This window comes from Ostrinia nubilalis, chromosome 10, assembly GCF_963855985.1.
Source record: "Ostrinia nubilalis chromosome 10, ilOstNubi1.1, whole genome shotgun sequence".
Lineage (NCBI taxonomy): Eukaryota > Metazoa > Arthropoda > Insecta > Lepidoptera > Crambidae > Ostrinia > Ostrinia nubilalis.
The window spans coordinates 5,103,153-5,128,198 of record NC_087097.1 but is presented as its reverse complement, the minus strand read 5'-3'; the positions used below and the strand labels follow the sequence as shown (position 1 = coordinate 5,128,198).

The window sequence follows — 25,046 nt, the reverse complement described above, 5'->3', positions numbered from 1 at the left end:
TCCTCTAATCTCCACTACAGTAAGGCCTAGAACCAGAGTAAATACAAATGAGTAGGTCATCTTTAAGACAATTTAGCGTGAATTAGCGGTGAGGTGCGCTGAATTTTGTCAGTGTGTGCGTGCGCGTCGCATACGTATTGGCGCGCTCACATACAAACCGCGCTCGGGCGTTTCTATGAAGATGACATACTCATTTGTATTTACTCTGCTAGAACGCACTATGCGGTTAGCCGGAATGCGGTCAGCCGTCCGGTTAAAAATATGTATTGAAACAGGACACATAAATAAAAGAACGTACCTATAGTAGTAATTAAAGTGATGCAGTATATCAGAGCACCCGAGAAGGTCCACTTGGAGTCCATGGCCAGCTCGGGCGGCTGAGTCTCCGAGGACTGCCTGGCCGCGGCCACGATGGACGACTCGAACTTTCTGAGCTGCTCGTGGACCAGCCGGGTCCAGTTCCTCTCGTAGAGGACATTGAGGCGTTCTGGAACAAAAACAAAGTTGTTTAGTTTCAAGATACAAGAGGTGCCTGGATGCTGGCGGCGCAGGACCGATCTTAGTGGCAATCCTTGGGGGAGGCCTTTGTTCAGCAGTAGACGTCATTAGGCTGAAACGAACGACGAACGAACGAACGGTGTTGCTTTTGCCAATGCGTAGTAAAAACATAACTGTTATTAAATTATTGAAAAATAATACCAACTTACAATTTTACAAGAACTAGTAATTATAAATAATTCGTACCGGAAAAATTACAAATTATTCCCGTTAAAAGCACGTGTTTTGAGTGGGCTTACAACAATAGTCCGGCAGACTATAGGGTTCGGACTACTTGACCCACGAATTGGTAGTCAGAACCTGACAACGCCGATCACTTATTTATAATAGTATTAAAACCCTCATATACACGAAAGCCGTATTTATCTGTTATGGAATACCGTAGTCACAGAACATTTTTTAAAGAAGACTTCAGTCAGTTCTTTTCTCGACGAGTACTTATCAGTTTCCTTACAAAACGAATACGAGTTATGAAATTCAACATAAAGAACGGTTCGGTTTCTGTTGCGCTCCTTTAAAGTTCTTCAAAAATCTTCCAAGCCTTTTTCTTAAACGCGGTTATATTCTTTTGCTTCACTTTGTATGGAATACAATGGCAGCGTTCAGAAAGTTCGCGAAATGTGGGTAATTGCACTTTGGCGTGTGGTTCACATTGCACAGTTATTATTCTTGTTGTTTTTGTATTGACTGCGGAAATAATTTGCAAACGTCAGATTTAAAACGAGCATCGTCATGTTTAAAATTTATGACAATAAAACCGTGGAAATGAGAATAAACAAGTCCATGAATTTGAGAATTGTGTCACAATCTTCATCGTAATCATAATCTCTTTCTTGTTCTGGGATGTGAAAGAGATCGTTTTCTATTGATAAGGTTGAATTTAGAATTCGGTCGTTGTTGTCTTTATTTGATGTGGCTGTTAATTTTGTATGTTGTTTTAAACTTTCATGGTCACTAACATAATTATTATTACTGACGGGATTGCTACCATGTACCTACCTTAATTTTGAGTTTCCGATATTTCGGCACTGTTGCAAGCGCCATGGTTAAATTAAGGTACATGGTACCAATCACGACGTATGTGTTAAAAAAGTAGGTACTCTATCTAAGTTATTAGATACCCACGACACCCACGATTTGAGACATTGTTGTGTGGAAAAATAAAAATATTTTGAATGAATTGAATGAATGAAAAGTTTGTAATTTTTGACTATAACCTTATTCAAAACTTTTTATCATTTGAGCACGTTTTATATTATTAACATTGAATTGAAAATTATCTTGACTACAAAAACATGGAATTGACTTGCGGAAATTTTCGCGCGAAGATTTATTATGACTTTCGACGTGGTCAATGAATACAAAACTGAAGCGGTCAGCTAAATTTCACTTTTGGTGATAAAGGTCTATCCTTTACCATTGTAAAACGCTAGTTTAAGAAGTATAATATTGTATGTCATTGGCTCACCAGTGAACTTTGCGAAAGTCGTCCAAAATGACTAATTGTGGCGGAAAACATTGATGAAAAATATTTTAAAATTGGATTCTAGTTTATCTCACTACCTAAAACAACAAACACATTAAATTCTAGTGGGTCCTTACTATAAAAGTTCCACCCACTTCTTATAGATAGAGCGCTTATTTTGTAGTAAAGCAATAATAACTTCGTCAGCATTGTTTATGTGTCGTACTTAGGATTCACTACAAAACGTTTGTAGACATATAAAATCCACTTTATAGGCCATTTGTAGTATTCTTTTTTCACTGGAACATTTCTGTTTTATGCGTTTACTCGTAAAAAGCAGATGTACTGAAAGATTAAACTTTACGTTCGGGTTTCATATAAAATTAATATTTTTTATGTAAGAACCGAAAAATTCAGGTGCTTACAAACCTGGGAATGTCGAGGGTATTTCAGTATTGTCGAAGTGTGTCAAGATTATGAAGGGCCCTTGGGAAATGCAGGAATTCTTTGGAAATACGAGAGTAAGACGTTAAAACGGTTTACGAAAAGTGTGGGAATGGCCAGCGTCTTAAAAAGTACAAGTTGCTAAATCTTTTTTTAACCCACTACATAAAATAACTTTTATACTAATTTTATCAATGGTTGTTTGTTATTTTGAAACTGATAAATTATATCAATCAAGGGCTGTATGAGAATACCTAGAGATTCAAGCAAAACTTTACCTCCAATAGCATTTGGCATTTATCTTCCAAATAAACGATGACTAAGTATTACCGTCAATTTGACACAAAATTAATTTTTTTAACTTAATTAAATGTAAAATAATATCTTTAAGGCTGGGTTGCACCACCTTACAAACTTCTGTCATACTCCATACAAAAAGCAACGGTTATTTTTATTGTTACGGTTAAAATAAGGTGGTGTAACTCAGGCTAAATGTCGCCAGTAAAGACGAATTATAATGATCACGATCTTGTATAAAATATTTATGCAACAGAGTCACCACAATGTTTCATTTTCCTTTAATACCGCTCTTAAACATGTTTCTAAACGGTTTCAAAGAAACCAAGGGGATATACCAGTAAATAATCTAAACCCTCCACACAGCTACAGCCCTTTACACTGCCAAAATGCGAGATCACGAAATCAATCGACACCAACAGTCCGCTGATCGAGATAGGACGAGCCCGTCCGTGTCTTCCCACAATATGTATACCCCGCGCCAGTAGAAACCGGCAACTTTTACAACAAACAGTCGAATAACTTTGATATCGATTCGAGTTTTGGATATATCTGGTGAAATGACATTAAATTGCAATGTGAAATACTGTTAGGGATTCAATTTATCTCTCTTTGAGTAGATTTTTTGTTCATTCGTTCGTGATTCGTTGCAAATCACGTCCACTGCTGGATAAAGGCCTCCCCTAAGGATTTTCACAATGACCGGTCTTGCGATGACCTTCGCCAGATCGTCGGTCCACTTAGTAGGAGGCCTGCTCACACTACGTCTTCTGTCTCATGGTCACTCGAGAACTTTTCTGCCCCATACGCTACACTGTCAATTAAGTTTATGTCGGTATCTTTGGTTTTCCTATTTATCTATCTATTTTTCTATAAGAGAGTAGATTTTTATCAATTATCAAAATGTATTTTCGAAATTGCCAGTTTCCATTGGCGCGGTGTATAGGTATGATTTTTGCCGAACAACGATCGGATCTGCAAATTGGATGGCCGATGCTTCCAAGATAGCTGAACTGTATTGGATGTTTTGGTGATTGGATTGTGAACTAAACAGTTGATAACGGCTGTAAAAGGTCGTGAAACATTTTAGATGCGTAATTTGATAAGAATGGTTCGGAAACTAAACAGTTTCAGCCTATAAAAATGTTTGAAAGTTATAAAAGATGCTTATAAAATGTTTCTCTGCCGACACGCCCAAACATTTCAATGTCAAAAAATATCAATACTGTTCCAAAACATGTTTTTTAGCAATTCCTATGCTTTCTCTTGTTCTTTGTTTTTTTTTTGTCCAAAATAAGTTAAAAAAACAAACTAAGTACCTAATTGTTCTTTTAATGCCGTATACGAAAATAAACAGCAAAATATCTTATTACATATTCGTACCGTAATCGTCATATATCGTAGCTACATGAAATATGAGTCACTGATCGATTACGCCCTTCGTATTCAAAAGGACAAATACTTATCACAAGGGCCATTGAACCGATTGTGTATTCAGAGCAACAGAAACATAGGTAGGTATACAATTAAAATGACACTTGGAAACGTGTCAGAGTCGGCATTAATCACACATGAACAATGACAATACAGATGGGACATTAGGGCTGTCGCTGTATACAGCTGTCCTATACATTACAGCCAAATTCCTAAAATCTACAACATAACCCTAAGCTATTGAATATACCTTATTCCGATGGATTCCCTACCACTACAAGGCTTTATTGTGGCAAGCTTCATAAGTTCACAAAAACAAACTTTTGTTCAAATAAAAGAGAGATTGATAACATTACTGCAATTAACAATACCTATTATAAAATAAAAAATGTTACTTATAGAACGTTCTAAAAGGACAATAATTACACAGTGTATTGTCTTCTGCTTCAGTTATACATTGTCGGCAACATAAACACTTTTGGTCATGTCATCCGTTATACGAGTAATATTCCTAATTGTTTTTGTTGTTGTTACTTATTCAGTTTGAATTCATCATTAATCAACGAGATTTTCAATATCATAGTACTTATATAATAATACGTACTTCATAATTAGCAACCATTGATTCTGTATGCAGACAACTATTGTACCCCTACAATGATTTCAAGTATTATGATAAATCTAGACAAAAGGCAACTCACAAATTAACTCGCAAAATCCAATTAACATGAAAAACCAATGAACCAACATCGGTTTGTTTACAGTGTAATCCCGCGGAATTTCTAATTAACCTTTTAAAAGACTGATCACGTAGAAACGGTTTGAGACGGCGAGTGGGCTAATTAAATGATTCCTTTGGATGTGATTTGGAATTTTGGACTTTTGGAACATTCCTGGGATTTGGCGAGTCAGCGGCTTAATTGATTCGGTGGTGTCTTTAAGGTGTAACCGATTGGAAAGGTCAGGGTTAATCTAAATTGTAGGTTGCGTAGAATTCTTCTGTCGTGTTGGTTGAAAAGGCTAGTTTCCTAAAAAAATGTGGTCCGTCAATTACATTATCAAAAAATATTGGACACGTCAATCAAACAATTAATTTCAGAGTTATGATGCGTTGAAGTTCCGCGTGACGTCACAAAGTGCTACATTTTTAAGCACCCCTTGACTTCACGGGTCTCTTCTTTTGAACATTGGCGCGTTTGATCTCTTTCAATTTTAATTAGTTTGAAAAAGTGAAAAATACATGTCGAGTATTTTTTGATAAGTTAACTGACGGACTAATACAAACTCTTGCTTTTTTCCCCAGGAATCATCCCTATACCAGCGTGCGTCAAATCTCTATTCGGCCAGCCCGATCCCGATACCGTTGGGCTTTTTCATCTCAGTCGTTCCGCTCTTGGCAGAACGGTCGTGGTTACGTTAAGGCGTCCACGTCTATTGTAGAGGCGGATACAGCTCTCCGTGAGTCCGTACGATCTCCCGCCATCTCTCCCTGTTGGCGGACTGCCAGTCAGATCGGTTACCTCAGTTACCTTTGGACTATTGTCGCTTAATTAAATGATTGGCGTCTGACATGGTTCATAAGAATAACGTTGCACAGTAAACATACATGTTACACAACTTATAAATAAATTGTTTTTACTTCATCTTCTAGTGAGAATTTTAAAGGTGGGCATTTGTAACTTTCCATTTTCCGTTTCTAAGTTTACAAAGATAGAGTCTCTGTCATGTAAATTAGACCTATCATTCTACTAAGAGAAACTTCTCGCGTAAAGCCATTTAACATTTTCAGACGGTAATTATAAAAAAGTCTGCGCACCTAGCCTCAAGCCACAAATTAAGGGAGGAACAGAAGGTTCACTTTTCTCTCAGTCCCTTTTACAATCATTATTTGTGCCTGTAGACAATGAGGTCTTCTTCGTTCTTTCTCTAGAGTGTAGACAATGTGATCTTCTTCGTTCTTTCTCTCTTTCTTCTTTTGGCGAAATGACGTCCACTGCTGGACAAAGGTTTTCCACACACCGGTCCTGCGCTGCCCACATCCAGGTGCTTCTTGCGACCTTAACCGAGCATAGCATGCTCCATCGCCCTTTTGGTGACCTTGAGCCTTCTTATGAGGTCCATAGGTAACGACCACGTCTGAGCTGAGTATAATGTATAGTTCTATTGTATAGATCGAGTCATTCACAAAAACGCGCCCCACCATTCTTCCGCTAATGTTTGATTGTTATCGGAACACGCTAAATTATCCATGAGTGTTATCCATGATCCAAACACGCACACTACAATAATGACGCTCGGATTGCTCGGAATAAACTCCCCGCACCCCGTGCTTCCCTCGACCAAAAATTGGTGGGGCGCGTCTTCGTGGATGGCAAGATCTATACCCGCTAACGTCACTCATTTGTATTGTAGAAACTTAGCGGGGGGTGGACTCACTGAATCAACTTTCTTTCAGCCTCAGCGGTGAGACGAGAGAAAGGTTGACCCTCTCAAAAGTTAAATGGCACTTTTCACTTTGATTAAACTAAACAGAGTCTTGATTGCGGCCCTCATTAATTTGAGTGTCAGCCCATCGGAATTATAATGGGCTCCTTAGAAAGCTTGTTGCAGCCTCCGATAGACGGAATGTAAATGATATGACGTAATTTGTTAGGAGAGTAGAGGGATTTCATTGTCAAGGATGGAGGGAGATCTTTCATGAATGAGTCAGTTCTTAAAATATACTTGTTTTGAGACATCATCATCATTTTCATATTTAAAGTAATGTAAAGTATTTTAAGTATACTTACCTAATTACACTAAACGTTACCCACTAAGCCGAGGATTTTTTCCTAAAATTATTAAAATAAATTACACTTATTTTATAAAGCCTGATTGTAGGTATAATTATAAGCCATTTGTTATTCTTCGAGCAGTGTAAGTACTGCGATGCGAGTATAGTTAATCCTTAATCCACTGTGTGTGACATGCTCATAAATAATCCAGATTTGTGCTTGAAAAATCGATAGTAACATTCATCGTTACAGACATTTTAGTCGTATGATTTATTACGGCTCCAAAATATCCTACTTTATGATCATGACAGGTTATTAACAGTGTAAATATAAGGTAGAATTTTGTCGATCTCCAATTACCTTTATCTGAGCAGCAAAACGTAAAACCGTAAATAAAGACAATTTTAACTATTCGGTATCAATCAATCAAAAAAATCAAAAAATATTTATTACCCTTCACAATTTAGGTACACAATACAATAGAAACTAAGCCAAGGATTTCTAACCTAAAGTGCGAGGGAATGGTGCCTGAAATAGGTTTCAAAAGAGAAACCTGTGCTACGGGTCACCGTCGATCTCCAATTACCTTTATCTGAGCAGCAAAACGTAAAACCGTAAATAAAGACAATTTTAACTATTCGGTATCAATCAATCAAAAAAAACAAAAAATATTTATTACCCTTCACAATTTAGGTACACAATACAATAGAAACTAAGCCAAGGATTTCTAACCTAAAGTGCGAGGGAATGGTGCCTGAAATAGGTTTCAAAAGAGAAACCTGTGCTACGGGTCACCAGGCCTCACCCCCGGAACGAATGGCGTTATATAAGGTAATAACATAGACGTGCATGCATTAAACTTACATATTAATAGCTTAACAGAGAAGACTGAAGTGTGAATGTGTGTGTCGTGTGTATGATGAGTGTGAGCGTATAGGTTGTGTGTGTACAGAAGAAGGTGAGTGTGCGAATGAATGCGAAGGTGTTTATCTATCTATCTATCTATATAATCTATAGGTATCCGAAACGAACTAAATTAATTGCTACTCCGGTGTTTTCTAACCGAACCGGCAGTTAAGCGAAAAAATCCACCGCCTATCTCGAATCACGCGCGAGTGAATTGAAAATAAAAATCGATTCTGCAACGGAATATCGGACATGGAGAGGAATGTAACTTCGCGATGCACCATTCGAATGAATAAATTTAGAACTGAAATCGGAGTAGTTATATGAAGATACACTATACAAGAATGCAATGCATGGTAAATTCAGTGAACTGCTCCTGAATCGAATGTACCTACTACTGCTATTTCTATTTATTTATATTAACCGGCAGAGAGTGGTGACTGAGTTTGTTGCGGCGCTTCTTCTCAGCACTTGCCAAATGTTGGTCTCGAAGCGCTGGTAGGGTAAAAAGATTATGAGACATGTAGAGGCTCCTTAAGAGCAAAATGACGATTTGTAAGAACTATTTATTAGTCTAAACAAATAAAGAAATGTTGACTTTGACTTTGACTTTGAATCGGATCGAGATAATAAGAGTAGAACAAAGTTTCGTATGCCATGATCCAATCGTAATAAATTTTAAGAGATGTAAGCTTATGGAAGTTAAATTCTACAGTGTGTAAACTAACTCTGCATGTGTGTAATTTCCCTGTGATATGAGCAACTGTGGTTCAGAGATTAGACCTTGTCAAAGGACATTGCCAAATTTTTCGTAAAAAGTGGTGTGAAATAAGGGACAAAAACATTTTCATCTACACAATGGAACCCAGAATTTCTCCGATAAAATACCTACATGAAAAGTAGAACAGTTCAGATGTTCTATCAAATAATAATGAGAACTTATCACAGACCAAAAACCAGGCGGAAGAAACTGAACAAAAAACCATCTAATACCAAATTGTAATTATGATGAACTTCAAATTCGAACGTCTCAAAAACAACTTGGCGGCGGATAAGGAAATTGGATGACAGCAAAGATAAACTGAAGCGTGTTTTGGAGGCAACTCGCAAAGATATTATTAGCTTAATTTTGCAAAAACATAAAGTTTTCTACGACAACAGCCGTGATCGAGCGACGGTTCGCGTGCCCGTGAAATTGTGGATCCCGGCTTATTTTGGCATCACTCGAAATGCAAACAAATTAAGGTTAAACAGTTTGTAGACCAGATGTTGTTCATCCAATAAATTCGTAAACAAAACACTGGACACTTTTATTTTGATTTTAAATAATAACCATTATTGATTTTAATGTAGCAAGGGATGAACAAAAACAGTGCACTGTAATGATCATTGAAGTACATCCAGCAGTGGACTGCCTTTGATTGAATGATGATGATGATTTATTCATATCACTAGATACACTCACTGTTGTGGTTGTTAGTAGATAATATCTTTTTGTAAATAGTAATTTGCCATGTTTTTATAAAAAAATGTCTTTAGTCTCTCTGAATACCATTATAAATCCCTTGCGTATTGTAAAAACGGGAAATGTATTGCATAACGCTTTTGTGATAAGAAAATAAGATTTTTACGTCACATCCGCGTCACATAACGACATCCATCATTTAAGTCGTATCATTGTGTAGATCGCCCCATTTGTGCACAGAAGAAACGCATTGAATTTTCTTTGAACGTGAGAAAATTCTCGGCAGATTCATACATCGCAAACGAAGAGTAATAGAAGAAGAATTTCCCCCTTTTTAGGGTTCCGTAGTCCTGACAAGGAACCCTTATAATCGATCAAAATTATATTGCGTAGTCAATAACAGTGAAATATTTTAAGGAGATTGTCAGATTTAGTTCTATGTACCAAATAAAAAAAATCATATCACAATGTTTTCACGTAACTCTAAGGTTCCACCTGGGAGAAGTGTTTTGTGTGTCTACTATCAAATTTTATGGAGAAATGAGTCCGTCCCACACATCTCCTTTCTTCTCCGCTCCGCTATGCTTTGGTGGAAGCCGGGCCTTATTTATCATGATGCCTCGCGTGTCTTCTATGATTTTCGTTACCTCCCAGTCATATTTAACACGTGATGGAAAATGTTCTTACAATTAGAAATAATGACGTGTACAAAGACGTGTGAGATACAAAGAGCACTTGAAGCACTTGCGATTATGTCGAATTTAGGGGCAGACAAATAATACAGAGTAGGATATTCAAATATGTAAGAAATAAATAAATAAATCATTTCCACTATTGAATAGATTAATGATTATTTGACTGTAATTAATAAATTGTAATCCGGGCTTTTTCAAGGTAAGAGTGAACAGGCTACTTAAAGGGCAGTTACGAGTATGAACCATCCTGGACTGCATCTCACTAACATCTGGTGCGATAGCGGTCTAATACCTGCCTTGTTATGCATAAAGTTCTAGACAAATTAACTTGTAATCTTAAAAACCGAACCTGCTTCAGACGCAGAGGTCCCGGGTTTGATTCCCAGTGAGGGGAAGATTTTTCTGTTCGGTTTGGTTGGTGGTAGGGCTTGTTCTGGCTAGCTACCACCATCTTACCTAAGTCTGTCGCCATAACAACAATGTTAACAGCATTGTTGTGTTCCGACAGTTAGAGGTAAGATAGCCAGTTCCTCCGTGGTTGAGGATTCCGGGTGAAGCTCGCTTCCACCTTCGGCCTGATCGTCACTTACCATCAGGTGAGATATAGGCCAAGAGCTTCCTCGTTGTGGATTAAAAAAAAAAGATCAAGTACGGAATATAACACCAATAACTGCTACGGTTACTCATGACATCCTAATTAGAATGGCAGGTGATATTGAGGAACACAAAATTATATTCTTAGCTGCTATAGCGACAGTAAATTCCTCCATTGATAGACGGTGCTAATAAATTGGCAATCTCCTTATTTCGGGAGAGTGCGCCTCATTACGGGGATCGAGCGCCTGATGAGTCATCAGTGTGTGAGAGGAGACATCGAAGGATACTGAACCAGTTTAATTACCCCGAAAGCAGTATCATTATGCTATCTTTCTTCTTCAAGCGGCGGCGATGCTCGTTAAACCAACATTATGTGAGAAAATTTTATTTCTCGTATGTATATTTTCAGCAGTAATATCTATTTTTTCAGGACTTTTTCCTGGTTGTTAGCCTATTAATTTATTTGTTTGGAAACTCAATAGCTTGTCTACAATTTATATGTCACGTCTGAGTGGTTGTGAAGTTGTTAGAATTGGACTCTCTCGATTGCAGGTCTTGGGATTGATTCCCAGTTGGAAAACACAAATTAAGTTTCCAGTTTGGTTAGGACATTGCATATTTTAATCAACGTTAGCCCGAAAATTTTGATTTGAGACTTATAGTCTTTGGTGGCTCATTTAAATGTTTGTTAAGTCCATCAGTCATTACATGCAAGTAGTAAAATTTCGTTGCTATTAATTAAAAAGCGGGAGTTCATTATTCACTCATGCAGCATCAGAAACATTAGTCACGATGTAGTGCAATATTTGCCAACATTTCCATCCGACTGTTCATTCAAATCGAACTTTACAGAAGGAATTTCTAAATCGTTACGTCGAAATTCAATCCCGGACGTTGCTCGGCTCGCAGCACGAACCTGATTAAAATTTCAACACACATCAAACGCACGCCATTTTTCGCGGAACAATTAAAAGTTTGACGCATACCGCTGATAGTTTTGTCGAACGATTGGTTGGAGCATTTTTTAAATACAATTTTTGATAGGAAGTTAGAACCTCGTCCATATTCGTACCGTGACCGTTTACATTTTTGTTCCTCAATCTATATTACTACTATTATTATTCGTAAAATGTATAAAACATGTGTTGGTGCTCAACCTCTTCCAAAAGTGTGTTGAATTTTAAATACAAGGTAAAAACAAAATTAGTATTGCAAATAATTATCATCATCAATTAATTTAGTAAGATTCTAAAAGTGAAAGATGGCCTCCCCATGATAAAACAGGTTTATGATTTCTGATGTTCACATTTTGTCCCTTAGTCGTCTCATATAAATAAGAATATTCGGAGTGGTCACATTCTGTCCTTAGACAGATAGTTACGAACTAATATTACCCATCTACCATCGAAGAAGCGTCGAAATAAGCTCAAAAATTAATAAGACCACAAAGAGGTTCTTTTCCTGAATTACCTAAAAGTCCCATAATTATATCAAGTACCTCTATGATTTTTAGGTTGAGTTGCACCACTTTGCTTTAACGGTGACTATAACTATCGGTGATTTTGTATGTAATTTGATAGACGTTTGACGTTTGTCATAGCGAATGCAAGATGGTGGAACCCAGCCTTAGACTTTCGCCAACTATGTTGCATTATGCCGTGGCTAGCTGTAAACAGCCGTGGTCATCATGCATCAAAGCTCGCGGTCGTGATGCATTAACAACAATTATTTGCCGCTTGATAATGTCCTGGCCATCGGAGGGCGTAATTAGCTATTACAGTCCACCTGAATTGCCTTTGATATTAACTAATTACGGGGAATGCAACTATATTAACATGAGGATTGCAACAATATTGTTTGAAGGCTGCGAACCATAATATTTGTGTAGACAATAATGTACAGGCAATTGCAATAACAATCCAATGTAAGCAGAAAGTAATTAATAATTTGTTTTAAATGGGGCACACTAAAAACCAGCGTGGGCTTCGTCATCGTGGGCCAAATTTGTGTGATGTCCATTGTAATAAATGTATCTTTCTTTCTTACTTTCTAATTAATAAAAGCCTTACACAAATCACTTTATTAATACGCTGATGTTCTTATTTTATACATCCTACCCTTACCCTATCTTTTAAACATTAAACGGCCACCGTCACTGACCGATCATCAACACGGTAGCAAAGATTGAAGATGATGTTTATTTTGACTTGCATCAGCTAAGAAAGGATTTTTCAAAATTCAACCTCTATGGGATTCAAAGTTTAACGCGAGCAAAACCACGGGCAAAAACTAGTCAAAATATGAATCGTATCGCGAAATACACACCTAAATAAAAGCTATAAGGTAAATCCAAATTTGACGAACTAGATTCACTGGGCCAAACTAAATCCGTTTATGAACCACTACTTGGCATTCACCGAGTTATTTTCAGTATTTCAGTAACATTTCGGTGCAGTTCGTCTGCATATTAACTCGGGGTTAGGTATTTGCCAAATTTCAGGGCTTCTTTGAATAAATAGTTTTAGCAAACGGCATTGTTGCATGCGACGTTGAGCAAATAGGGAAATCTTTTTAAGTTTTTGCTTGTGGTACCTGCTTCGTGTGTCACCTGGTTTAAGTTCGTGACATATTTTAGACTTTGTTGTTTTTATCAGAGCTCTAAACTTCTTCGTTATCAGTAGCTGCTGATTGTACAGTTAATTTTGTGTTTAAAGTTTTAACAAAATCATGTGGGAATTTCATTTATAGAGAGATGAACGGTTATTCTATCATTAACGCATAATTATGCTGGAAATGAAACAATAGCATTAGCCTCAGTGCCATGCAATTTTGAAAGCTTATCTTGAATAGCAGTGGACTGATGTATGCTGATGACGACTTTGTTGCTGTCATCCGAAATGCCTTGCACTGATTAGGTACACAGAAGTAGTTACAGGGAGGCACAAGATGTAAAATTAATGTTTCTTTTATATTTATTCAGCATTAAACTTAAATCTCAAGTTTCTTTGACCCAGTTGGTATTCTTTCTCATGAAATGTGTTTTCTTTAAGGTAGGTAATCTTTTCATTAATCAACTAACTTAAAGATTGTCTTAGGAAATTAATGTAGTACTATTCGAAGCGAACTTTTCCTATTCATACCTTGAATTACGTGGTTAATTCCTTTGTCTCGTTCTAATTATGGATGCCTGAACCTGAACGGTTCGCTTGAGTTTTCTAGGTCAGAACAAATACCACGCTAAGAATAAGAATCCGCATATTTTAGGTTTATGAAATTCTTAGCATAGCAGAAAATGTAATGGATTTTTGGTGTACCTACTTATTGTTGGATGGACTAGAAAGTTAGTAACTAACAGGGAAAATGTACTCGTATTATGTTGAAGGTAAAGTTGGTCAAATATAATTTAGGTATACAGTTTTGAAGCAAAATCCACCTATTTCATATAATTAGTAATTAGTTGACATAGTACGCACTTCACACTAAACGCTTAGTCATAAATGAAACGTTTTGACTGATTATAAATATTTCCAAATGTCAAACAAGTAAAAAAAACTGGAAAGCTGACTCTACAAAAACTGTATAAAGCTGGCTCTACTCTAAAAAATGAAATCTTTAAGATACTTTAAATTTTAATATTTATCTTACTTTTCGGTAGTAGAGTAGGTAGTGTTTATAAATTTAAAGTAGCAAACGTCTGGTTTATAAGCCGAATCTTTTATACTTCTAAAAATCTACCTGCCTTAGTAGATATACGAGTACTGAAAAATTAGGACACTCTTCAGTCCTCCACCGCAAGGATTTAGAGCGCACTATTGTTAGAAATTGTACGACAAAATGACTGTTGCGAAACACAGAGCATTCTAACCAAAATACCTGCATGTTTTGTTTGGACACACGGGGAATAGAGTTTTGTACCGTTTCAACTACCGGGAAGTACTCTTATTCGATAAAAAAACATGTGGATTTTTTTATTGTGGTGTGCTTTGCAATAGTTCCGGTAAATTAATAAAAAGATACTTATTCCACTCAGCCTTAAAATTTCGCTTGACATATTTTTTAAGTAGGTACCTAGTTATATTAATACTCATGCGTATGATTATAGAATCCTGTAATTTTGACTACATTTCACTAACTCATAACAAATATTTTGAAGTTTTTTCACTAAATTATTCTGCTGCTTTGATAAAAGAAAGGTCAGCTTAATGTCAGTTGATTTTACTTCTAAAATAATATAAAAAATATACCTTAGGTACCTACTTGTTTTCACGCAATTAATAATCTATTCATAAGTCCATTATTTTCAAACAATGCTTAAGTATTAATTATTTATAAGCCAGTCCTTGTCGTCGACCTGGTGAAGAGTTATCAGATTGAATAGCACATTGCTCATTTGGAAAGATAACCATCTCGTAATAATAAGTTTGGAAAATGTTTTATACTTAATAATCAGTTATAAGTAAGGCCCACTTGATAAATACTGGGTAGGTTTTTTATTAGTTTGTTTTATATTTGTCACGACTTACCCTTGACTTGGCATTTAAGGCCTTGATTATTTACTATGTTAAAAATACTGAATTTAAGATCTAAAATCTAAACCTTTAAACAGTCTAAAATTATCCAGTTCTGAAAAGTTAATATCGATTCAACACTATCTTAGTGCGGTATCAGATTCGATGCCCAGATGGCAGGTACCGAATTTGGAAAATCTCTTTGTGCAAGGTTTAGTTCAAATTTAAACGTTAAAGAAATAAATACAAGTCAAAGAATAAACACACAGCCAGAACCGAAGAATCTAGGACGATTATCCTTAGTTATACTCGTAAGTAGTTTGACAATAAAATAATACAATCGATGATGGAAATTCTAAAGGGACTCGTTAATCCCCATGAATTCATATCCAGTATGTTATACAAAGGATCAAAGGTGTAGAATACACCCCATTTGAGGCCGGGTCGAACGGGTCGAAACGGGTCGAAATAATCAATCTTGCTCCAGACGCTGGCTAGACCCAAGCATTCCGCCTTGATAATATTACACATCCAATCAAGTTTGATTTAAAGTAAGGCTTAAGATTGACTTTAGGTAAAGTATACACTAGACATTTCTTGATACCTTTCGTGCTAACTTTGAATATTAGACATATTTTTTACGCAGCTCATTCCAAGCAAACGCTTATTTTAGGCAATGGAAAAAGGGCTTCATTTTGTTATTTTATTTATGTATGTCATGCAGTTATTATCTTGCAGACAGTTGTCCTTTTAGTTTAGATGTTTAAAATATACCCTAGAGATACTAAAGCAAAGTTTTTATTTAAAAAAAAAATGGCGATGACATACGGACGGACAGACGGACAGACAGACATTAAACGAATCTACATATAAGGGTTCCGTTTTTTGCCATTTGGCTACGGAACCCTAAAAAAGGAATCACCGTAAGAACCATTAAAAGACACGCATCGAAAGAGATGATAAACGATGCTTGCTTAAGTGAAGCTGTAAATCGAACGCACTGCGTTGATAAGAGCTCTGTGATTGGTTAGTGTGTGACCCTGTGCGTCCACGCGCACTGTGAAACCTCATAGTAATGTTTGTGAATACGGGCGTTAATAACTCACTAGGTACAGTCTGCTAGCATTTAAATTGAACAGGCAGCTCAACCTCTGAAGATAATCCATATATCTTATCAAACAGTCATCTAATCCAGTAAGTTCCTGTGTGTGTTCAGAAATTAATAACCAAACAGCCTAGACAGATCTGCTTTCAGTGCCTAGGTTATTCTATAGACATAAAGCATAACCCTGAATGGCTGGCAGCCCGCCAGGTGATTAGTCATGTAAATGTAGCAATGTTTGGTGACAGGAACACCATGTGGCGACGCGATTATTGGATTGTTGTTGTAACTGGAGGAAACTTATGAATTTAATATGAAAAGCAAACTTTCTATTTTATTTATGAAAATCCACTCGAAATTTAAAAATAAAAAATACAGTAGAATACTACATAAATAAATAAAGTTTTAATGAAGGATTTCTTTACTAAACTAAACAGATTAATTTAACCAACCCAGTTGAGTAAGTAAACATTATTATTCAGTATCAAGCTGTTCTCGTGATTAATTTGCTTAAACTATTTAATGCTATTTCAGCTGATATGTCCGGGCTTAAGATCTACATCAGTGGTTCTCAACATTTTCCTGGACCATTTGATATTATCATTATTGTTTGCAAGGACCACGACATGCAAGTTTTTTTTATCATAAACTCGACGGAATTTTCATTTACAAAACCTACTTGTAATATAATTTTAATGGGTATTTTCAGACAATGAAAACAATTTTAAATCAATGTAAATTTTGAACTTACTCGTACATATCTGTTCAAAATACAGATGCAATGTTAGAAGTTGCAAGATAATTATGGTTCTGACTAATAAGTAAGAGATGACGTAGGGGTAGAGACGTGGCTGTGAGGTGACGTATCGCCTATGAAAACTGAATTACACTGAAAAACCTGATTTGGTTATTACTTACACAAAAAAGTGACTTTAGATCTGTGGTTACTATTTTTTTTAAAGATTATTAGTAATTTGTTATTACACAAATAACTAACTATAACTTCTAATATTAGTTATGAGGAATGAGGAGGAGGAAACAAACAATTTTGTAGTGAGCTAAACTTGGTTTGGCTATTGGTTAATACTGAGTTCGCAAGTCACTATTTTTTGGCAGAAATCAGACACTTTTCTGAGTGTATCGTTCGTCGCATATTTTGAATCTTCTGTTTGGGAACCACTAGGATACATAAACAGTATTAATAATAAATTCCCGCCAACGCCCACAAGAGCGTTGCAATTCGGGAGGTTCTCAGAGGGCTTAACACCTAATTGAACTCAATTAGCGGTAATGAATTAAGTGAAATGTTAATTGCATAACTGTGGAACGGGAAACAAATAAAATCTATACTAATATTATAAATGCGAAAGTAACTCTGTTTGTCTGTCTCGCTTTCACGCCTAAACCACTGAACCGATTTTGATGAAATTTGGCATAGATTTATAGTTTGAGTCTCGGGAAAGGACATAGGATATTTTTTATCCCGTTTTTTGAAACAGGGACGCCGCGATTAAGTTTTTTTGTGACAAAATTCCACGCGGGCGAAGCCGCGGGCGGAAAGCTAGTGAAATAATAAATAGATTGGATATTCAGGTATTTAGTCTCCCCTCTATCATTCATCATAAGCAAATTGAAGATTTGACCTTGCCTTCTTACGCTGTCTACAGGCTTAATGTTCGCAAATATAATATGGAATTGAAAATAGATTCACCTCCTTTGGCCCTATAAAGTTTGGACCCAATTTTAGTCGCCCTTATTTGGCTTTACAAAGTTGGCCGCCTCCATTGGGCATATAGATTAAAGCAATATAAATGTATAAAAAATCGTTATATTCACCTGACAATCTGTGATTATTCATTTACTAATCTAAAGAAGAAGAAGCCTTTGTCCAGCTGTGGACGTCATTTGACTGAAACGAACGAACGAATCTAAAGAATTTCTAAGCAGAAATACAGCTTTAAACAGAAATCTATTTCAGTACAGATCTCCGTTTCATTTGAATAAAGCTCAAAGTTAAACTAACCTCAAAATATATTGCATTACCACCCCACAAACAAAAACAGTCAAAAGTAATAATTAAATTCCATAGCGAAAAGAGAAACATTTTTTAACGAGTCAAACGGATAATGAATTTGTCATTTCAGTTTAATTAGCGTCGCGGACTTGCAAAACTTTTTATTACGAAAATATTCTGGGAGTTTCGCGTAGGGATGTGTTTTTGTTATTTTTAAGGCCCAAATTTCAATTTCCTGGAAAATTTTCACTTTGAAATATGATATTTTGTAAATTCGAAATAAAAATCTTTTTAAAATGAACCTCAATTTTATTATAAAATATCATCGTCAGCTCCGTCAATGGCAGTTATTAAGCGCACAATGTAATGTAAAGTCTTCTCCATAAATATTAAAAGAGGTACAAAGCATTTTTCTAACGTCTACCAGCTTTTTCGGCTGAAACGAACGAACGAACGAACGAACCAGCTTTTTAGAGGTAATCAAGTCTATCGAGCAGAGAGATTAATTTATTGTTTCCTTGCAATAAAAGCTATCAGAATTAATATTTTGGGTCTCTAGTCATTAGTTCCACCGGTTGGCTACACAATGTTAACAGTATGGTTTTGTTCCGACAGTTGGAGGTAAGATAGCGAGTTCCTCTGTGGTTTAGGATCTAGGGTAAAGCTTCCACCTTGGGCCTGATTACCTATCACTTTCTATCAGATAAAAAAAAACATTGGAATTGAATAATAAATAATGTATTTTTAAATAAACAACTTGAAAAATTCGAACTTCCGCTTGCCTTAGGCAGTTCGATTTTTTCAAGTTGATTATTTAAAATTTAGTTTGAGAAACGACTCTATTCGCTAAGAAATTTTAATAACGGAATAATGTGTTGTTGTGAAAGTAATGGAAAATTTGACTATTATTGAAATGCGAAAAGTCACATCCCTATTTTCGCAAAAATCCCAGTAGCCGCTAAGAAGACTTGACTCTCGCCGTGTTAAAATATAAAAAGTTCGCCTTTTGATTAATATTTGTACACGTTCCGCTAATAAAAGCCGAATGACACTTCAATTTGATTAAAAAGTTCCGATTTAAGTTTCGTACTGATTTGCTCATTACGCGGATTTATGATTCTTGAGATTATTCTAAGTTTTTCTAAGAATTTAAGTTAAAATTGCTGTTTTAGTGATATTATAGATTCGAAAGTTATCGGTGGAGAACAAAATAGGACTGAATATTTTAGGTTTCAAGCTGAAAGTATGTCTATGAAATCCAGTTGGAAAATGGGAACATTTTCATACTGAATACCTACAAACTTTTATCCCCTAGTTCCTACTACTTGAAGTTTTTTTTTGTAGACAAAAAAGAGGAGGTTCTTTTTTTAAATGTCCTCTCTAATATAACCTGGAAGAGAGCCCAGAGTGTGCTGTTTCGAATTTGCATTCTGTTTTGCACTAAAGATAAGATATTTAGTACTCTTACTTTTCATTGGGAAAATATTAAGCACAATAGAAAATTTCCAAGTTCAGATTGATTAGATAGGCGATTTCATTTCACGATAACTGAAGCCCTTTTCCAAATCTACACTAATATTATAAAGAGGAAAACATTGTTTGTTTGTTTGGTTGTAATGAATAGGCTTAAAAACTACTGGACCGTTTTTAAAAATTATTTCACCATTCGAAAGCTACATTATCCACGAGGCTACATTTTATTTTGGAAAAAAATATGTAGTCCACGCGGGCGAAGCCGCGGGCGGAAAGCTATAGCAAATATAACTAAATTTAATACAATCAGCTATTATTTGACGACAAAAAGCTTTTACTAGAAATTAATCGTAAAAATTACATTTGCCTTTATTTAATTTCCTTATAAAATGTTGACGACGGCGTTTTATTCTTTTTTGGGGCATTTCAACTGAATTACGTTATTACATTAGTGAAGTAATTTCGTGGATTTATTTGGGCGTAAACTTTTGCCACAGCTTTTGCTATGTAGCTTTTGTTAACATTTGTTCCTTCCGGTGCAGGATCGTCGATTTGAAATTATGTTTAATCAAACTGTTTGCGAAGTTTGTTGAACTATGTATTCCGATTTTGTAAGCTTAACACAATAATGAAACCCTATTAGATACATTTATGAATGTATTTAATAGATGATTTACATTACTAATCAGCACTGGTATTGATTTTATTTCATGGTATCTTTATCCTAACATACTCCGTACATGCCAATTATGATCATCTAAGCTGTATAAAAATAAAACTATTGTATTTTTATGTTTTTACAGCTTAAATGGGGCATCGCCTGAAAATATAGCAGCAGAAAATGTTTGCTCCTCAAGTGTTTTTCTCCTGACCTACCTTTAGTGTCTCTGTATTGTCTGCTCAATTTAGTTAACAATATTATAATAGACAGTTTGACACCATACCCCAATAATTCAAAACCACAGTTTTTTTAAAAATACCCTTCATTCTGGTCTTATAAACTTAATTAATTTTAAATTACCCGTAAATTACGATTTTTGTTCGCATTGTAATTGAAAAAAGTAGTTTAACCCTTAATTCGACGACGTGCGATATACTTCCCATTGAACGAAAATAAATCTCCGTAAAAAAATTGACCGTATATCTTGAACTCAAGATGTTTATTTGCTCCCTGAACTATCTGACTATGCTGTCAAAAATCAGCAAGGCACCAATATCGATGAGACGCGAGCAATCTCCAATAATATGACGGGGAGGAAAGGCCCGCTGTGCGGGCTCTCGGTAAATTGCATTTTATTCATTATTTTACGGCTTAATACTCTTGTAATATTATTAAAAACTATAGATAGGATACCTGCGAAGCTACTTACAATGTATTTACTGTCATACAGAGTTTTGTTTTCGTTTCACGACACCTATAACTTGCATGTCCAGTATACTTCCCGTCGTCGAATTACTAGTAAAGTAACTGCTAAATACTATGTCCAGTATTCTTCCCGTTGCCAAATTGTTAGAAAATTAACTTTTGTGGGTTTTGATAATAATATTTTAGGGATCCACACATAAAATGTTTTCTGCCTCACTATGTACCGTTTTTCAGTGTATCAACTCTAAAAAACAAGCCTTAGTAGCATTGGTGCCACCTAACACTACTCCTTTTCATATAGATACTGGTTTTTATGAGAAAATTGTTCTTCTCACCCTGCTTTTCCATCAGTTCTTGCATAGAGCACATGAATATAGACAGCTAAATCTTTAACTTTGTCTTACTCGAGGGAATAATGCCAGAGGCATGGACCAGAAGCGTTGTGGTACCCTTATTCAAGAAAGGGGATAACACCTTACTGAAGAATTATAGGCCCATCACGCTTCCGAGCCATATCTACAAGTTTTTATGCGAGGGTTATTACATGCCGGTGTCCGAGAAGTCTTTGTAACCATAAACCACATCCATACACTGCGGCAGGGTTATACAGAAGACCAAAGAGTATTACTTGCCATAACGCTTGGCGTACGTGGACTATGAGGAGGCTTTCGATTTGATTGAAGCTTGAGCAGTGCTGTAGTCTTTCCAGAGAGCTTCCGTATTGACCCTTGGTGCTGAAGTGCTTGCACAAAATGCCACCTTGATGGCGGTCCAAGTGCAGGAGAAGAAATCAGCAACAGGTCCAAGTGTGTTCCCAGTAATCACATAATGGTACCTACTGAAAGGTTACTTCTCACAATAAGCCCTCCCTATATCACGGCATGACATGGAGAGGGCTGTGCTTGGTGTTTCTGTGCGACATCTAATGAGAAGATCCGTAAAAGAACTAAAATCATTGATATAGCCTTATGGATTAGCATGCTGAAGTGGCAATGGGCAGGGCGCACATCACGCAGTACTGATGACTGATGGCTACAGCAAGGTTCTAGTATGGAGAAAACGTGCCGACAACCGCTGCGTGGGAGGTCCACTCACAAGGTGGACAGATGAACCCATAAAGGTAGCAGGAAGGCGCAGAATACAGAGTGACTATCAGATTGGCCGGTTGTTAGCCCACTTGCCAACCTGATAATCATTGAGGGAGGACAATGTTCATTAGTGGACGTCATAAAGCTGAAATTATGATGATAATAATTAATATTTTATTACGGAACCACTTGTTTCTTTTTTCTGTCTCTTCGACAACGGGAAGTATACTGGACATGGTTGGAGAGCGTCACTTTCTTATGAACTTGGCAACGTCCAGTATACTGGACATAGGTTTTTCAGGAAACTGAAATAGTTAGATTTTTTTGGGTATTTTTTCTAGGGTCCTAGACAAGCTAAGAAACGAAATCAGTAACTGTTTTATAAATTTAACTAAAAAAAAATTCCGTCGAATGAAGGGTTAAATGAGTTGAAAAAATAGTGACGTCACTTGCTTGTAGTGCCATACAAAATCTATGGGAGAGTTTCGTTTTGACAGTTTAAAAAAGTACGTCAGTTGATTGGTCGTGTCAACATGTCTATTATGTTACTGTTCGACATACCTGATATACTTGTTTGTAACCTGAAACCTGCAGTGTCCTATTAACTAGTCTAAGAGCCTCCATAACCACTAATCACTATACTTAAGCGCAGGTCCTATTTACTACTAAGCTAAGTATAGCTTTCCAATTATCTCATGGTGTGTGGTGTGTGATGGTGTTTCACTTAACACACCAAATAAAGTTAATTAATTGTTGATGACATAATCGTTAGTCCAATACTTGTTGAAGCTTTTCTCCAGGAGCTTGACCACCGTCGTAATTTGGCCTCGTTGGTTTTTCAGGTTACGTTTCCGAGAATGTGCGAAGGAATTACTCAATTTAATTCCACCAACCCCTCAAGTATAGTCAAACATAGGTTCCATTTCTTCAGACAACTTCAGTCTTTGTCATTGTATTTTTTACCTTTTTCTCTGAAGTAGAACTTTAGAGGGTTAAAATTCTATAAGAGGCTCAATTAGACATCGTGTACAGATGACGGCACACAGAACTATACATAGTAGCATCTTATATAGTTGTAGCAGATGTCATTTTGCAATATAAATGTGTGTGCATTATGCTGCTGACTGTATTATGATGATGACTATAATTGAACCCAAAAATGGTTAGGTTAATAACACTAAAAGTGGTCACGTATGCACGGGTGCTTACTCTGTGACCCAATTTTTGCATTTTGGACTCTCTCTTTCTTTCAAGATAGCATCTTGAGGTGTGTAAAAGGGACGGATAGAGTCGGATACAGACATCTTTCGGAATAGGGCCTCTGTGTTGCCGTTATGAGGGTCATCCTAATTGTTTACCCCATTGAGGTAGTTGGCGGGTCTTTGGGGCCATTCGCAAATAATAAGCCGTTTAGGATAAGGTGCGAAGTTGTAGCCACGGAATTATATCGGGGGTTTGTAGAGATGTTTACGGAAAAGACTCACTAACGTAGTCAAATGCTGAAAAAAGTTTTGTCACATAAGTAATAATAACTTAATATTGTACTATGACACTGACTCTTTTGTTATGACCGTTTTAGAATACTTACTTCTATACTATACTTATTCAAAAATACGAACAAAAAAGACTCAATCACGGAATTGTACCTATCGCGGATGTTACACCTACATTTAATGTAGGTAATTTACCTAGAGGCTTAGGATCCATTTTAACAACCCATTTAAAACAACGTTGTAAAAATCATTCAAATTCTAGATAGTTTTATGTCCAAATGTTTCTAAACATCAGTAACATTACTACACATAACGTGGTACATTATTAAATGTGCACTAGAAACTGAATATCATCAGAGCCCGGACATTTAGCAATCATAACTTAAAATTATACTAGCGAAGCAATTTAACTTGCACTTGGGAGGGTACGTTTGTGTCTGGTTTTGCTCAGAGGAAAATGCAGAAATACATTTTAATACGTTTCTATGTTCTACATGAGTTACAGGCAAATAAAAAATTACATGCGTGGAATCACCCATTTAAAACAGCCCTAGTGTTATTTCACAGAACTATTAAAATCTTTTAAAAATGTCTAAAATTTCTTAACAAGAAGAGAACGACACAGTCCTGCTTATTAATTTTCGATAAATCGAATTCGTTTTTGTCGTAGAATCGTATTCACCAACCCCCTGCATCCTAATACAGGGTTATTTTTAAAACACAAACTTGCAGGACTAGATAGCTGACATCATAAGCAACAACATTTAATTTTATTCTACGACTGTCTATCTATCTATCTAACCATCTACCCAGAAGGCGGTCGTCCCAAGCTATGTTAAAATACTGAAATAACAAAGTCTCTTCTTTATTTATCTTCGTTTTTCAGTTAATTTGTAGGATATTTACAGATACGTTTTGTTCTTTGTTGTACAGTCGATATCTTATATCAGACTTTATATTTTTGTTGCAATTTACTTCATTTATAGGAACTTTTGGCTCATGCATAAATGAAGTTTATGCAAAACAATTACGCAACCCTTACCTCAGCCAAAAAAAGTTAATTTAACTAAATGTTTTTAAACTATATAGCTTTTATTATTGACGGGATTGCTATCATGTATAGTCGCCGAATGAAAAGGTTCGTCACCTTAGTGTCGGTTTTCGCTTGCATTAGGTACTGTAAGACCAACATACCAGTGCAAGAAACAGTGCTGCTAACATTTAAATAAATGTGACGTTTGCTACGAAGAAGGTTTTGCTTATTTTTCTGTCCCATCAGTGCAATGTTACAAAATGTATTTTTTATTTAATAGAAATAATAATGGCAGGTTGAACCAACAAGAAGGTTTTAGTTTATCAATCATAAA

General features: G+C 36.1%; 1 protein-coding gene across 1 annotated transcript in view; it reads right to left on the bottom strand.

The window, feature by feature from the left end:
* Window positions 1-25,046, bottom strand: part of LOC135075412 (uncharacterized) — a 184,318-nt gene that overhangs the window by 3,109 nt on the left and 156,163 nt on the right. Inside the window, exon 3 of the mRNA XM_063969856.1 lies at window positions 299-487. Within this exon, the coding sequence (XP_063825926.1) occupies window positions 299-487 (189 nt within the window). The remainder of the gene's footprint in view (window positions 1-298; window positions 488-25,046) is intronic.